This window comes from Aethalodelphis obliquidens, unplaced genomic scaffold, assembly GCF_003676395.1.
Source record: "Aethalodelphis obliquidens isolate GAN/ISIS:26980383/991018 unplaced genomic scaffold, ASM367639v1 scaffold4, whole genome shotgun sequence".
NCBI lineage: Eukaryota > Metazoa > Chordata > Mammalia > Artiodactyla > Delphinidae > Aethalodelphis > Aethalodelphis obliquidens.
Window position 1 is genome coordinate 51,597,182 of NW_020837948.1, and position 18,715 is coordinate 51,615,896.

General features: G+C 36.2%; 1 protein-coding gene across 5 annotated transcripts in view; it reads right to left on the minus strand.

Annotated features, from left to right (window-relative positions):
• XRCC4 (X-ray repair cross complementing 4) overlaps positions 1-18,715 on the minus strand; it is a 258,151-nt gene that overhangs the window by 227,513 nt on the left and 11,923 nt on the right. For 4 of the 5 annotated variants that reach the window (XM_027100692.1, XM_027100690.1, XM_027100691.1 and 1 more), the window contains one exon: positions 3,378-3,526. In XM_027100692.1, the coding sequence (XP_026956493.1) occupies positions 3,378-3,516 (139 nt within the window). In that variant the 5' untranslated portion in view covers positions 3,517-3,526. Of the gene's footprint in view, positions 1-3,377; positions 3,527-15,750; positions 15,848-18,715 lie in introns of those variants that run through there. The other variant, XM_027100693.1, reaches the window with a different exon arrangement.

An 18,715-nucleotide genomic window follows, 5' to 3' on the forward strand; every position in this document is an offset into this window, starting at 1 on the left:
TGAGAGGAAAAAAACATGTGAAAGGAAATTATTTCTATTTGTGCCTCTCCTTTAAAAAATATGTTTTGTAAAAAAAAAGGTATTAGTTTAAGAAGAAAAATTTACTTGAACATTTCCTATAACAGTCAATGTGAAATTCTGACTGCCTATTTAGAACTTCAATCCTAGAAAAACAATTTGGTCACCGGTTCTGAATTTTGTGCTGCAGGAAGCACAGCTGTAAGCAGTCAATGCTCCTTTAAAAACTTCAGTGACCAGGGATAAAAGCCATGAAAATAATAAAATTCAGCAAGGATACAGATGAGCAACATAATATGGCATAAAAAGTGAGCAGGCCAACATGACCAAAAAGCAAGGAATTGTTCTCAGACAGGTAGAATCCAAGAAAGCATCACTTTAACACCATTTATGGGTAGGTGAAGATGTAAGTAAGGAAAGAAAATTCTTTACTTTGGATCCTTATGTATAATGAACCAAAAGACTGCATATCCTAAGTTTGTGTCAGAGCTGAGAAGACACACAGACGTAATAAGTCATCATATCACGGACCCACTTTTCCACTTCATTCTTTAAAAATCATTTTTCTACTGAGCTCTGTCACATAATCTCCATATAGATCACCAAACATATCAGTGTTTAGAACAAATATAGGTGGATATAATTATTTGATAATAAATGCATTAAAAAGTTTAATTTACTCTTCAATGAACTTTACCCCAGAGATGGGTGATACAAGTTTCTTACCGCTGACTGCAATTCTTATGAAAGTCAAATAACAGTCATCGATCATTAACCCACTTTGTGACTTAACCCTGTGATATAATCCTCTATAATGTTGAAGTGATGATAGACCACATGATAATTAGACCCCAAAACATTCATTAGATAAAACACTGCTAATGGAAAAGAAATCAGTGAGTTTAGTGTGTGGGAGATTAAAAGGAACCCCACATCCTTTTAATTTCACTCAAATGAAAAGAGAAAAAAAATTATCCAAATTGAAGGTTGCAGAAATCAAAAAGTTGTACAAAAAACAGGATGAGGTATAGGAAGGAAATTCATTTTCATGTTTCAATTATTTAATTGTTTCAATTTCTAAATTATCTTATTGTCTATCTGTAAAGTGCCAAACCAAATTATATTTATGTATAAGACAACTAAACATGGAAACAATGTTATATTATTTGATTACGTATTTTGTCCCTGAAATTCACACGTGAGTAATAAAAGGCATTAAACATTTGTGAGATTTAAAACTTCAATATCTTTGAAAATAAATGACCAGATCCAGTGCACTATAAAATTTTCTGTTTGAAAGCTTGTTCAGTACAGGAAGCCAAAAGATTAACAATCCACCAAGGGATACAGAAGTTTGATATCACATTTTTGTCACACTAAATTTCATTAGCTGAAAAACAAATGGTAAAACATACTGCATTTATGATCAACGCCAACAAGTAAATATGAAACTGGAGTTTTCATTAAAATATATGCTAACTCTAAAATGAGTAGTTTCCTTTCTTCTTTTTCCTAACCAATTTTATATATTTCAGGCATCCTTTCATTCTTTCTTTCAGAGAATATCCATCAAGGCATGTATGTCCTATGTACTGATAGAAATACTTATGAACAGTGGTTGGCAAATCAGATGTGTACTTTGCTCTCAATGAATGTAGGCTAGTGAAACAATATTCATGTTAACAATATTAAGAACAACTGCCAGCACATTTTGTATGACATAAACAAAATGTTCCATAAATGTAAAGTTAACTTAAATTTCTGGTTAAATTAAGATTTAACCACGGTATTCTTTTTCTTTTCCCAGTCCTTAATGATATAAAAAAAAGTTCAAACTACGTATTATTGTTCTTTGTCCTGGTGAATGAGGTTTACTGACTACATCAAAATTTAATATTTTTCTTTGATAATTAAGGTTCTTAAAATACCTCAAGGTCATTCGTCTGACCACAACTTCTTGTTATACAGAATAAACCATTTGTTAATTGGAAATATCTAAGTTATAAATTCCTTACATACAACCAACCACATCACCTAGGACCTGCCTCCTGGGCTGTGCTGTTGGAATTGCTCTTTTCTCCCTGAAAACTGGCATTAGACTACTGCCATGGTCTTCAACCCTGTGTACCATTTACCCCAAAACAGAGTTATTGTCCCTTGGGTATACCTTCACCAGCATACATAGAGCTAACCTGACAAATTTTCCTCCAGTCCTGCACTGCAATAACCAACCAACCACTGAATTCTCTTACATAGAAATTTACAGCTTAAATAGATACCATAACAGGTACTACAAACATTATCCTTGAAATTTCTTTATTTTACAGTAATACTTATATTACCATTCCTCATTCTCTGTCATAAAAAAATGAGTAATAAAAACCAAAACCCTGTAAATACAAATTCAGTTTGACTACGTTGTATAACAGAATTTGTAACACTCAAGAAGAAAACAAAACTTCACAATGTATTGTGATTTTAAAAGGTGATATAATAATTATTACAGTAATAAATTTTAGGGGAATATTTCAAAAGTTGATAGAAGATACAAATAGCACATAAATTAACATGACAAAATTATTTTACCTAAAACATCATTTACAACATAACTCTAGAAATGACTATTTCATAACTGTAGAAATAGCTTTTTAAATCTTTCAATAAAACACTTTAGAAGTATATTATCAACAAAATTTTGCTATATGAGTAAAACATAATTCTAGATATTTTGACTTTACACCTGCAATGTTCCATAAATGATTTCAGGGTCATTAACCTCTTTAAAAAGATTATTACCAAAGATAAAAAAAAGCAAAAGTCTATTTCATAAAATAACAGCCAAAATCCCATAAATGGGTTTGAACTTTGGTTTACAAAGTTTTAGGCTATTAGTTCTGCTTCATTTTGTTACAAATGTAGTACATGTTCACTGGAAAATAATTCAACAATATAAGTATATGAAATAAAAAGAACACCACCACCACCCCACTCTCCCAAGCCTTGGCCCAGCCAATCCACCTTCCTGTGCCTCCCAGTATTTCCCTGGGGTCCTAAGAAAAGATACATATAAAAAGTACTATTTATGTTTTGTATAAAGAGATCATTTTAAAAACTCTGACCAACTCCAAGAACTAAGACTCAAATGGTTATTTCTCTATCCTTCTATTAATATTACTTACAGAAAATAATATTAATATTACAAATCTGTGTGTAAATCAGACAGCAATAACAAGTAAAAGCAATCATGTTCATTTTAACCAATATCTATTAAAGAAACATTTTAATTTGAAGTATCACTGAGGACTGAAGAATAGCACATTATTGAAATTTTTCTTTAAAAAATTTGCTTTTAACATTACCTGTCCCAGTCCATGCTGACTGACCATCAGTAAGTGTAATAACAAAACCAGATCCTAGTGTTTTTTCCCAAGCAACTTGTAGAAAATGAATTATATCAGGTTCAGAAGCAAGATATATTCTGTTTACTTTTCTCTCCATTTCTGATCACCTGTTATAAAAGAAAAAAAATATTTTTGCAAGAAACTGTGACTATCAAATAATGATGCTTTCTGTACTGGTCTCTCAGCTATACAAAGCACCAAGGAAACAAGTAAAACAAAAAGCTATATAATAGCCAACCATCAAACTCAGTAAATCACAGTTCTGTTCAATACTGATTCACAATTTTTACAGATAAAAGCAGAGGCTCATAAATGATTTGCCCAAGTTGTGTAGCTGAATAAAAATTACCACCTCCAACAATATGAAGATCACATTTTCCCCAAAGCCTCTTTCTCTACGACAAATAGTCACAAGAACTTGTGTGAGTGATCTGGGAATAATCGCAGGACTGGAATCTGATTATAATTAGTGAGGATAAATTGGATCAAGTTCTTAGTCTCTGTCTGGACAAAGACTGTGTAAATGAAAAAGGAGAGTAGCATAAAGATTTGGAAAAGAAAATCTCAGAACCCAAGAGTTGGCCATATCTATCACATCTTCTCTAAGAAAGGGGCTCCCAGGACTCACTCTGTCCACTGAGATAGAAGTACCCTATAATGGAGATGGATTATATCAAGCTATTACAGCCTGAGGCTAATAAACTTTTTGCATTGTTAAAACTTTATATTGAAGTATTATACCCAGGCAAAAGTACAGATATCTAAAACCTAACTTGGAAGTTTTATAATTGAGCAAATCCATGTAAGCAGTACCTAGATCAGGAATCAGAACATTACCACCCCAGAACTCATTCTCACAACACCCCTTTTCCAGTCACTGTGTCCCCAAATAACCACTTTCCTAACAGATTAGAATTTTGAGTATCTTTGTACTTTCATGTAGATATAATCATACAGCACATTTTATTTTGTGTCTGGCTTCTTTTATGGAACATTACGTTTCAGAAATGCTTCTTAGAATTGTAGATCATGCTCATAGTTGTATAATATTCCATTATGTGGGTATAGTACAATTTATTTATCCATTCGACAGGCATTTGAGTACTTTCCAGGTTTTGACTAGCATAAATAGTGCTTCCATAAATATGCTAGCAATATCCAGGCTTTTCTGTTGGGCATATACCTATGAGTACATAACCATGAGTGAAATTTCTGGACCAGAGGATATGCATATGTTCAGTTTTAGTAGTACACAACCAAAAACTTTCTAAAAGGTTTGTACCAATTTAAACACTTGGTATGTCAGTTCTGATCACTCCATATCCTTACAAACATTTCTCATCTTTTTTTTTTTTTTTGCGGTACACGGGACTCTCACTGTTGTGGCCTCTCCCGTTGCAGAGCACAGGCTCCGGACGCGCAGGCTCAGCGGCCATGGCTCACGGGCCCAGTCGCTCCACAGCATGTGGGATCTTCCTGGACCGGGACACGAACCCGTGTCCCCTGCATGGACAGGCGGACTCTCATCTTTTTAATTTTAGCCATTTTGGTGGGTATGTAGTATTACACAATGGTTTATTCACATTTCCCTGATAATTAATGATGCTGAGTCCTTTTCATATCTTGATTGTGCATTTGAACATCCTGTTTTGTGGAGTATCTGTTAAATCTTGCTAATGTTTTTATTCAGTTGTATTTTTCTTATTGATGTTCTTACTGATATATTATTTTCTTTTTGTTTTGTTCTTTACTTTTTGGATTATGAATCCTTTTACAGATATATGTACAGTTCTACCATTCTGTAAGTTATCTTTTCACTCTCATAATGGTAACTTTGGATGAAAAGAAGTTCTTAATTTTCATGAAGTTAAAATTTATCAAAATCTGTGTGTTATAGTTATACTTTTTCTGTACTACTTAAGAACTCTTTGGTCACCAAGATGTTCTCCTACGTTTATCTAAGAGCTTTATAATTGTACCTCTCACACTTAGATCTACAATCCATCTGGAATTGATTTTTGTACATCAATTGTCAGGAGGGGTCAAAATATATTTTTTCCACATGGATATCAAATTGACCAAGTATTATTTATTAAAGACTACCCTTTCCTACTGCAATGCTGTTACTTTTGTCATAAATCATTTGACCGAATATGTGTACAAGGTTCAATTTTTGTTTTGCTCATTCTTTGCAGGTGTGCAATTTCAAATATTATACACTTGGCTTGTCAAGGTTACACTGAATAGTGATTCTGTTACTGTGATCCAGCACATTTATAATCTCTTGCTGACCCTGCCATTTAAAAGTTTAATAAACCTTGCTTCTGAGTATTAAAATCATTTATGTAAAATGTTGAGCAGAACAAGCTCAAGCATAAACTTCTGTGGCTTGCCATTAGAAACAAGCCTCTCTTAGACATCAATCACTACTACCAGGCGGGTGTACTGCTGACACCTCCATTTAAGTCACAAGGATATCAAGATGGTCCTTCGTAAAACCTACTTACTCTGCAAGTCTAGGAGTGCTATTAAAAAAAAGAAAAGAAGGGGCTTCCCTGGTGGCGCAGTGGTTGAGAGTCCGCTTGCCCATGCAGGGGACATGGGTTCGTGCCCCGGTGCGGGAAGATCCCACATGCCACGGAGCGGCTGGGCCCGTAAGCCATGGCTGCCGAGCCTGTGCGTCCAGAGCCTGTGCTCCGCAACGGGAGAGGCCACAACAGTGAGAGGCCCTCGTACAGAAAAGAAAAGAAAAGAAGAGGAGGGGAGGGGAGGGGAGGGGAGGGGAGGGGAGAGGAGGGGAGGGGAGGGGAAAGAAATTAAGACAGACATTTTTCTTAGTGATCCCACTCTCATTTCTACTGATTACAAGTTATTTTCCTATTAATTCGAAAACTATTCTTCCAGTAATTCACTCTAGAATCTTGCCCAGATTGACCTCAAACTTACCAGACTACGATATGCCACATACTATTTAGTTCAAAGCAAAAAACTATATTTTTTCTAATACTGGAATATCCTTTGCCCATGTACACTTCATTAAGAGATACTTAAGCTATAGATGCTAACAAAACTAAAGGAATACCCTAAAAATTACAAATATGCAAAGAAAAAACATTATAAAAAGTCAAAATGAGGAACAAAGCACACATTTCAAAGATGAAAAACTAGAGAGAATTATTCTTTAATCACATAGCATGAATCTCTTACTAGGTGACCCTAAAAAAGGTAAGAGTATAAAATTGCCTCAAATTTTTATGACCAATATAAATACTATGTTGTGACAATCCAAAGGTAAATTATTAATTGACATTTCATTGATAACTAATAAGTTTTAATAAAAGCCAAATTTTTAAATCATTTTAATTTGCTTTCTCAATTTAAAACTATTATGTTCTCCTAAATAAAGCATCATATTTTTCTCAATTAACGAATGAATATGAAAATCAAAACAACTCATTCTGTCAGAACTCTTCACAAAACAAAACTAACTTCTCTATCTTCTGGGGGATGAGAGGCATGCTTAATTATAGAAGGCTAGAGCTGTACTATCTTACAGAAAAAAGCACAAGGAAGCAGAGAAACTTCCAGAATGATAGAAAAAAATCTAAAATTAACAGTGTAATGAGATTGCTTCAAGATGGTGGAGTAGAAGGACATGCTCTTACTGCCTCTTGCGAGAGCACCAGAATCACAACTAAATGCTGAACAATCATCGACAGGAAGACACTGGAATTCACCAAAAAAGATACCACACATCCAAAGACAAAGGAAAAGCCACAGTGAGAAGGTACGAGGGGCACAATCACAATAAAATCAAATCCAATAACTGCTGGGTAGATGACTCACAAACTGGAGAACACTTATACCACAGAAGTCCACCCACTGGAATGAAGGTTCTGAGCCCCATGTCAGGCTTCCCAACCTCGGGGTCCAGCAATGGGAGGAGGAATTCCTAGAGAATCAGACTTTGAAGGCAGGTGGGATTTGATTGCAGGACTTTGACAGGACTGGGGGAAACAGAGACTCCACTCTTGGAGGGCACACACAAAGTAGTGTGCGCATCGGGGTGCAGGGGAAGGAGCAGTGACCCCACAGGAGATTGAAACAGACCTACCTGCTAGTGTTGGAAAGTCTCCTGCAGAGGCAGGGCGTGGCTGTGTCCTACCGTGAGGACAAGGACACTGGCAGCAGAAGTTCTGGGAAGTACTCCTTGGCATGAGACCTCCCAGAGTCTGCCATTAGCCCCACCAGAGAGCCCAGGTAGGCTCCAGTGTTGGGTCGCCCCAGGCCAAACAACCAACAGGAAGGGAACCCAGCCCCACCTATCAGCAGACAGTGGATTAAAGTCTTACTGAGCACTGCCCACCTGAGCAACAGCCAGCTCTACCTACCACCAGTCCCTCCCATCAGTAAACTTGCACAAGTTTCTTAGATAGCCTCATCCACCAGAGGGCAGAGAGCAGAAGCAAGAAGAACCACAGTCCTGCAGCATGTGGAACAAAAACCACATTCACAGAAACATAGACAACATGAACAGTCAGACAGATTTGTACTGCATGAAGGAAAAATATAAAACCCAAGAAAAACAACTAAATGAAGTAGAGATAGGCAACCATCCAGAAAAAGAATTCAGAATAATGATGGTGAAGATGATCCAGGACCTCGGAAAAAGAATGGAGGCAAAGATCGAGAAGATGCAAGAAATGTTTAACAAAGATCGAGAAGAATTAAAAAACAAACAAACAGAGATCAACAATACAATAACTGAAATGAAAACTACACTAGAAGGAATCAATATTAGAATAACTGAGGCAGAAGAATGGATAAGTGACCTGGAAGACAGAATGGTGGAATTCACTGCTGCAGAATAGAATAAAGAAAGAAGAATGAAAAGAAATGAAGACAGCCTAAGAGACCTCTGGGACAACATTAAATGCAACAACATTCACATTATAGGGGTCCCAGAAGGAGAAGAGAGAGAGAAAGGGCCCGAGAAAATATCTGAAGAGATTATAGTCGAAAACTTCCCTAACATGGGAAAGGAAATAGCCACCAAAGTCCAGGAAGTGCATAGAGTCCCATACAGGATAAACCCAAGGAGAAACATGCCAAGACACATAGTAATCAAACTGGCAAAAATTAAAGACAAAGAAAAATTATTAAAAGCAGCAAGGGAAAAACGACAAATAACATACAAGGGAACTCCCATAAGGTTAAGAGCTGATTTCTCAGCAGAAACTCTACAAGCCAGAAGGGAGTGGCATGATACACTTAAAGTGATGAAAGGGAAGAATCTACAACCAAGATTACTCTACCCGGCAAGGATCTCATTCAGATTCAATGGAGAAATCAAAAGCTTTACAGACAAGCAAAAGCTAAGAAAATTCAGCACTGCCAAATCAGCTCTACAACAAATGCTAAAGGAACTTCTCTAAGTGGGAAACACAAGAGAAGAAAAGGACCTACAAAAACAAACCCAAAACAATTAAGAAAAATGCTAATGGGAACATACATATCGATAATTACCTTAAACGTGAGTGGATTAAATGCTCAAACCAAAAGAAACAGGCTCGCTGAATGGATACAAAAACAAGACCCATCTATATGCTGTCTACAAGAGACCCACTTCAGATCTAGGGACACATACAGACTGAAAGTGAGGGGATGGAAAATGATATTCCATGCAAATGGAAATCAAAGAAAGCTGGAGTAGCAAAACTCATATCAGATAAAATAGACTTTAAAATAAAGAATGTTACAAGAGACAAGGAAGGACACTACATAAAGATCAAGGGATCAATCCAAGAAGAAGATATAACAATTATAAAAATATATGCACCCAACATAGGAGCACCTCAATATATAAGGCAACTGCTAACATCTATAAAATAGGAAATCAACAGTAACACAGTAATAGTGGGGGACTTTAACACCTCACTTACAACAATGGACAGATCACCCAAACAGAAAATTAATAAGGAAACACAAGGTTTAAATGACACAACAGACCAGATAGATTTCATTGATATTTATAGGACATTCCATCCAAAAACAACAGATTACACTTACTTCTCAAGTACACACGGAACATTCTCCAGGATAGATCACATCTTGGGTCACAAATCAAGCCTCAGTAAATTTAAGAAAACTGAAATCATATCAAGCATCTCTTCTGACCACAACGCTATAAGATTAGAAATCAATTACAGGGGAAAAAAAACGTAAAAGACACAAACATATGGAGGCTAAACAATACGTTACTAAATAACCAAGAGATCACTGAAGAAATCAAAGAGGAAATTAAAACATACCTAGAGATAAATGACAATGAAAACACGATGATCCAAAACCTATGGGCTGCAGCAAAAGCAGTTCTAAGAGGGAAGTTTATAGCAATACAAGCCTACCTCAAGAAACAAGAAGAATCTTAAATAATCTAACCTTACACCTAAAGGAACTAGAGAAACAACACACAAAACCCAGTTAGCATAAGGAAAGAAATCATAAAGGTAAGAGCAGAAATAAATAAATAGAAACAATAGCAAAGATCAATACAATTAAAAGCTGGTTCTTTGAGAAGATAAACAAAATTGATAAGCCATTAGCCAGACTCATCAAGAAAAAGAGGGAGAGGACTCAAATCAATAAAATTAGAAAAGAAAAAGGAGAAGTTACAATAGACACCACAGAAATACAAAGCATCCTAAGAGACTACTACAAGCAACTCTATGCCAATAAAATGGACAACCTGGAAGAAATGGGCAAATTCTTAGAAAGGTATAACCTTCGAAGTCTGAACCAGGAAGAAATACAAAATATGAACAGACCAATCACAAGTAATGAAATTGAAACTGTGATTAAAAATCTTCCAACAAACAAAAGTCCAGGACCAGATGGCTTCACAGGTGAATTCTATCAAACATTTAGAGAAGAGCTAACACCAATCCTTCTCAAACTCTTCCAAAATATTGCAGAGGAAGGAACACTCCCAAATTCATTCTATGAGGCCAACATCACTCTGATACCAAAACCAGACAAAGGTATCACAAAAAAGAGAAAATTATAGACCAATATCAATGATGAACATAGATGCAAAAATCCTCAACAAAATACTAGCAAACAGAATCCACCAACACATTAAAAGGATCATACACCATGATCAAGTGGGATTTATCCCAGGGATGCAAGGATTCTTCAACAGACGCAAGTCAATCAAAGTGATACACCATATTAACAAATTGAAGAAGAAAAACCATATGATCATCTCAATAGATGCAGAAAAAGCTTTCGAAAGAATTCAACACCCATTTATGATAAAAACTCTCCAGAAAGTGGAAATAGAGGGAACCTACCTCAACATAATAAAGGTTGTATACGACAAACCCACAGCAAATATCATTGTCAATGGTGAAAAACTGAAAGCATTTCCTCGAAGATGAGTAACAAGACAAGGATGTCTACTCTTGCCACTATTATTCAACATAGTTTTGGAAGTCCTAGCCATGGCATTCAGAGAAGAAAAAGAAATAAAAGGAATAAAAATTGGAAAAGAAGAAGTAATACTGTCACTGTTTGCATATGACATGATACATAGAGAAACCTACAGATGCCACCAGAAAACTACTAGAGCTAATCAATGAATTTGGTAAAGTTACAGGATACAAAATTAATGCACAGAAATCTCTTGCACTCCTATACACTAATGACGAAAAATCTGAAAGAGAAATTGAGGAAACATTCCCATTTACCACTGCAACAAAAAGAATAAAATACCTAGGAATAAACCTACCTAGGGAGACAAAACACCTGTATGCAGAAAACTATAAGACACTGATGAAAGAAATTAAAGATGATACAAACAGATGGAGAGATATACCATGTTCTTGGATTGGAAGAATCAATATTGTGAAAATGACTATACTGCCCAAAGCAATCTACAGATTCAATGCAATCCCCATCAAATTACCAATAGCATTTTTACAGAACTAGAAAAAAAATCTTCAAATTTGTATAGAGACACAAAAGAACCCGAATAGCCAAAGCAGTCTTGAGGGGAAAAAACAGAGCAGGAGGAATCAGACTCCCTGGCTTCAGACTACACTACAAAGCTACAGTAATCAAGACAATATGGTACTGGCACAAAAACAGAAATAGAGATCAATAGAACAAGATAGAAAGCCCAGAGATAAACCCATGCACCTATGATCAACTAATCTATGACAAAGGAGGCAAGGATATACAATGGAGAAAAGACAGTCTCTTCAATGAGTGGTGCTGGGAAAACTGGACAGCTGCATGTAAAAGAATGAAATTAGAACACTCCCTAACACCATACACAAAAATAAACTCAAAATGGATTCGAGGGCTTCCCTGGTGGCGCAGTGGTTGAGAGTCTGCCTGCCGATGCAGGGGACACGGGTTCGTGCCCCGGTCCGGGAAGATCCCACATGCTGCGGAGTGGCTAGGCCCATGATCCATGGCCACTGAGCCTGCACGTCCGGAGCCTGTGCTCCACAACAGGAGAGGCCACAACAGTGAGAGGCCCACGTAACCCCAAAAAAAAAAAAAAAATGGAAATGGATTCAAGACCTAAATGTAAGACCAGACACTATAAAACTCTTAGAGGAAAAGATAGGAAGAACACTCTTTGACATAAATCACAGCAAGATCTTTTTTGACCCACTTCCTAGAGTAATGGAAATAAAAACAAAAATAAACAAATGGGACCTAATGAAACTTCAAAGCTTTTGCACAGCAAAGGAAACTATAAACAAGACGAAAAGACAACCCTCAGAATGGGAGAAAATATTTGCAAATGAATCAATGGACAAAGGATTAATCTCCAAAATATATAAACAGCTCATGCAGCTCAATATTAAAAACACAAACCCAATCCAAAAATGTGCAGAAGACCTAAATAGACATTTCTCAAAAGAAGACATACAGATGGCCAGGAAGCACATGAAAAGCTTCTCAAATCACTAATTATTAGAGAAATGCAAATCAAAACTACAAGGAGGTATCACCTCACACCAGTTAGAATGGGCATGATCAGAAAATCTACAAACAACAAATGCTGGAGAGGGTGTGGAGAAAAGGGAACCCTGTTGCACTGTTGATGGGAATGTAAATTGATAGAGCCACTATGGAGAACAGTATGGAGGTTCCTTAAAAACCTAAAAATAGAATTACCATATGACCCAGCAATCCTGCTACTGGGCATATACCCAGAAAAAAACATAATTCAAAAAGACACGTGCATCCCAATGTTCACTGCAGCACTATTTACAATAGCTAGGTCATGGTAGTAACCTAAATGCCCATCGACAGATGAATGGATAAAGAAGATGTGGTACATATACACAATGGAATATTACTCAGCCATAAAAAGGAACGAAATTGGGTTATTTGTAGAGACGTGGATGAATCTAGAGACTGTCATACAGAGTGAAGTAAGTCAGAAAGAGAAAAAAATATCGTATATTAACGCCTATATGTGGAAACTCGAAAAATGGTACAGATGCACGGGTTTGCAGGGCAAAAACTGAGACACAGATGTAGAGTACAAATGTATGGACCCGAAAGGGGGAAAGCAGCGTGGGGTGGGGGTGGGGGTGGGGGTGTGATGAACTGGCAGATTGGGACTGACATGTATACACTAAAATGTATAAAATGGACAACTAATAAGAACCTGCTGTATAAAAAAATAAATAAAATAAAATTCCAAAATTCCAAAAAAAAAAAACAGTGTAAGATACCTCTAAATTGGTAAGTTAGCAATAATTCTAATATCTACCTAACGTTTACTCAGAAAATTATTCTTCTTCCCAGAAGAAAAAGACAGTTATAAAATAACCATACTTGTAGCCACATCAATTATATTAATAGTTTTTAAATATGAAATTTGTAGATTTTACATCATAATTACTGAAAAAATATAATTATTTTTAAATATTTCACTTAATCAAAAATTTTTCCTACATTGAGGTCTTCTTTGCCTAGATGTACTTAATTCTGAAATGCTTCATCCACTTGTAAATATTTTCTTTAGATCAATTAGTCAATACACTTAACATGCAGTAAATTATCCACATGGTCTGCAATTCTTAAATTCGAAAATTACTGGAAAATATGTGTTACTGTTTTTCTATGCCAATCATTGAAAAAGACATACTTAGAGGCTTACATAATTCTAATGGGCCCAAAACCACAATTCTGGGAGGGAAGAAGGTAATGGAAACTACTGATGAAGTTTTTTGCCTGTATAGAATTTATATGCACACACAAAGATACACACACACTTACACAGATTATTTTTTCTTAAATGTGGCGGAAGAACCCTGGCTATTTTTAGCATTAATGAAACTTAGAATTACTCTAAAACAGCAATTGGTTTCACTGTTATTTCTTAGCACGTTTGAAACAAGTGACAAATTTCTAATTATAGAAACAAGTTAATTTGAAATTCAATATTCCAGATGCCTATCAGTAAATCCTACTTTCACAATGATATAAAAGGCTTTAATCATAATAATGTTAAAAAAGACATTTAGGGGTCAGATTAGTTCTAACATCTTTGAATTATTCATGTTTCAAATATTTTCCAATTTTCTGATTAACTCTAGATACTCATCACAGAAACTAAACGATTTTATTTTAAAGATTCTATTCTAGTTAACTCAGATTTGAAATTTTGGATGCTACCTGTGGGCCACGCTTAGGGACTTAACATATTAATAGCTCAAATGTGACAACTCAGTATCCTATAAGTATTTTATGCCTCAATAGCCTTATAAATGTTTTTTTTATATCAACTGAGTCTTAATTTCCTGATAATATACTATTTGAACCAGTTTTGAAAGCACTTCATTCTTTTACTTACTGAGGTCACCCTCTCATTAAATATCAAATACAAAACATCTAAGACTCCACCATAGAAACAGGAAAAAGGATGACTTGTAATGTCTTTTAAGATTCCGTAAGAGCGAATCAAGGATCTCTTTGCTTTCACCAGCACTGTAAATGGGAATAGTCAGCCATGGGTTTTTTGCCCCAAGACTAGTACTTGAAGAAAGGGGATGGAATTTTCAGAAGGAATGATTGATTAGGGCCATAAGAAAGCCTGTGTTTTGTTTTCTAAGGGCACTAAAGGTCAGACTAGTATCAGCACCTCTCCCAGCCAGAGCCAAGGATCTAAGACAAGCCTGCAGGTGGAAACAGTTGGGTCCCACCCCAATTTGTACATCAGTAGCTTTATTGAGAGCTCAGAACAGTTGAGAATTGAGAAGCTTATCTTTAGTACTTTGTGTCTTTGATACTTGGCTTCTCTCTTAGAAGAGAAATAAGTTGTTGGCTGATGTGATCTAGACTCTGAACAAATACCATTCACAGTTGCTTTTGAATAAACAAGACACTTTTTAGATTAGTTTACAAAGAATTTTGTATGCCCTTTTGGATGCTGATAAGCAATGCAGAAGCCAATTCTCTTAGGTCAGCTCAAGTTAGTGACAACACTGTATCATTGATAACACCATTTTGAACTTGAGCTTCTTTTATTTTCCTTTATAGTGAGTTATGGCTTCCTTTCAAGCTGCTTGGGCTGCAGGTGTTCAAACTTCTGCAGCTCTGCCAAGGAGTCCTACTTATGGATCAGAAAGGGCTAAAAGCATGTTTCTAATGAAGCAATTAACTTAAGTGCCCCCTTGTTGAGAAAAGTAGGCTGATAACTAAAGTGAGTTCAGAATAAAGATTAGCACACAGCACATGCTGTTAATAGTCTGTAATTAGATTCCTGATCACATTATTTTGTTTGACCTTCCTTTTTTTAAAAATGAGGAAAAGAAAAAAATATAAATTGTAAACCAAAAGTGTGGTGATAAATTTTTTTAAAGTTTATCATGTTACAAAAATTCAAGGATATATAAAAAGGAAAGAAAGGTTTATACAACAGCCACTGACTGGGCTACTTAAAGACAAACATCACGTAACAATTTCAGAAAAGAAGACTATTTTATTTGTTCAGAACTTCTTTAAAAGCAGTGACAATTCCTGTTTATCTTATCAGAATTCCCACACTGAGTATTTTTTAATTAATAATTTATTCCTAGCATTTTCATTATTAATAGCATGTCGATTTGCTGGTTATCTATGTGACCAAAGGGTAAATTAAGGTCTTTTTGAAAAATGACCACAAAATCAATTTACCTTTAAATTTCCAAAGCAATTAAAACAAAACTAACCTTCTATAGAAGAAATGCTTTCCTGAAATAATGTTTTCAAGTTAGAATTTTCTAAACTTTAAGGGTAAAGAATTTACAGGATTCTTAAATACCTTTCTAATTATGTCAGGATTTTCTCCATTCGATTAAATTTGAAATGAAAGTAAGGTGACCATCTGTCCAGGCTTGCCTGAGATTTTCCCGGTTTTAACACTGAAAGTCCCATGTCCTAGGAAATCTCTCAACAACCCCAGGCAAACTAGGATGGTTGGTTAACCTAAGTAAGAGCAAAATATAATTAAGACTGTTGGTATAATCTTGTTCAAACACTTGTAATATACAGCTGATATTCAAGGAAGACATTAAATAAACAATCTGATGCTTCAGGAATAAAGCATTAGAACAATAAAATAAGTCTAAACCTAAAGTATCTTTGCCATGGTTACAGACTATTCTCAATTATCTCTTATGAGTATGGAATGCCAGCTGCTGGCATTCCAAATATATTACTGTTCATTTCCTCTGCTTATCTTTTACAAACACCATTAATAATCATTAGTTTCAGTGATTCATTCAAATTCCACTTCCTCTCCTTTCTTTTCTCTTACCCAATGAAGTGAGTATTAAAAAACAATAAAATGGCCTGAATAAATTTCCCACATAAAATCTAACACCTAGAATTGGACTCAAAGTTCCAAGACTATGATTTCCTTTATATTCATCAAATGGACACTCCTGATTACAAACAACCTTGGCAGAAAGAATGAGAGTATACTTAACATTTTGGAAACTTTCTAAATGTTCACAACAATACTTCCATTCTGATTGCAGTTTCATATGAGAAAGACACTTAACAGAAATGAAGAAGTAAGATAGTACCTCAAATATAGTATTAGCTTAAGCAACAGTATTTTTTCATTAAGAATTTAACAATTATGATTTCTTAAGCCTCAAAACTTTGACCCTCTCTCATATTTTAATTTCAGAAAGAGTGAAGAGGTTCCTATGAAACACCATCAGTTAAGCTTACACACAGTTGTTGGGCTACACCATGCAGGCCTGCAAGGCCTGTACTTGCCCAGCTTCAAGACCGAAGAAAGAGCCTGGAGTCAGTAACAGAGACATGAGTGGTTTAATGTATAAGGGGAGCTTACATGTCTGAAGCAAGATCCTGGAGCAACACCTCACCAAGTGTGGCAGACAGCAGGTAGGATGTGATGGCAGGCTTCGCTCCAGGGGGGTGGGAAGGGAGAGGTTCCCAGTTATAGGGGAAACTGACATCAGGTGGGCTCCTCAACTACCAGGGAAACTAGCAGAGGGGCACTGGCCCCTCACTGCCCCTTGATGTAAACAATCACTAGCTGGGGCAGGGGCACGTATGTAAGAAGGTTAGTCCTGTGAGGAGGGTGTAGGTGAAGCAGGCACTGGTTAAGCAGGGGACGTACAAATCAAGAGAATAGACATCTTGGGTGGCCTGATCAAAAAGATCAAAAGATTCAAGCCTTTTCTACTAGAAAAATGTGCTGCTCAGAACTGAAATGTAACTAAAAGCACTTGCATGGAAAAGAAACAAGACTTGTACTATACGTTTCCCCCACTCACAAATCCACCATTTACTTAAAACTACACCCATTTATCTGCCTATTTTCTAATGGCAAACAAGGGGATGAATGGTAAGACTGGGGTACAAATGAGAGTTAACCCTGAAAAAAAAACCTACAACATATCCTCAATTGGTGACCCTACCTAATTCAGCCAAACAAAAATATTAGGAACCATATGAAATTGCACATTTTTTAACCTATAAAAAAATGGCAATTTCACATGGTTCAAATAATACTAAGTTATAAATGGCACATGATTACTTAACATACCTAACTGGATGAATAATTACATACTTATCTCCCATGCTGTAATTGCTGAGTCTGAGCATTTTCAAGCACATCCCTGAACATATTGTGGATAACTCTAGTGGGAGGAGATTCCAAGATCAAAGAAAAGATTCAATTCTGAGTCCCCTTATGTGATGCATTCTCAAATTGAATTGAAACTTTGTACCCCTAAAATTTAAATCAAGCCTTGTACAATTTAGAAGAGTACAAGTCCTAACACCAGGAGTGTCTTTTGTTTTTCATGAAGAGCCCCTTTCAATCATACCAGTGCTTATGCTAATGAGTTGACTTAGGGTGGGGTCACTAGATAGCCTCAGGATGTGGCTGGTCACCAGAAAGGCCAAAAGATTAAAGGGTTGGCACTTTCAGCCTCACCCCCACCTCAACTCCAGAGAGGGGTGTGGAGCTGGAGATTGAGCTCTATTAAAACTCTGGAACAAAGAAATTGGGGGAGGGGTGCTTCTGGGTTGGTGAACATATCAAAGTACTGGGAGAGCGGCTTGCCCAGTCAATGCACTGAAGCTCTGCACCCTAACCTATACCTTGTCCTATGCATCTCTTCCAGCTGTTCCTCAGTCGTATCTTTTTTACTGAACCAGTAAATAAAAGTAAAGTGTTTTAGTGTTTTCCTGAGTTCTGTAAGCCATTCTAGTAAATTATCAAACCTGAGGAGATGGTCATGGGAACCCCCAATTTATGGCAGGTCAGAAGTATGGATGACCCGGGACTTGCAACTGGCATCTGAAGTGAAAGCAGTCTTGTGGGACTGAACCCTTTAACCTATGAAAACTGACACTAACTCCAGGTAGGCAGTGTAAGAATTAAATTGAATTTTTGGACACCTAGTTGGTATTGGAGAACTGGAGAATTGGTTATTGGTGCTGGAAAACACCCTAATGTGCCAAACAAAATAGCCTTAGTCCAGCTTTATTTAAGGCTATTGGTGTATATCCTCTACTAAATCGGAAATCAAGTCTTTTGTCCCCAAGCTCTTGGAATAGGGAAACTTTACCTGAGAAATCTGGTCTTTTCTAATGTCACTGGATAAAGAGGCCCAGATTGGCCTCTCACAAAATAAGTGACTTTTGAAATATGACAAGTCATGCATAAATATTTATTTAGATCCTGCCAGACAACAGGTACTATGCTAGGTGCTGGGAATAGACCTATGAATAAAATAGCCATA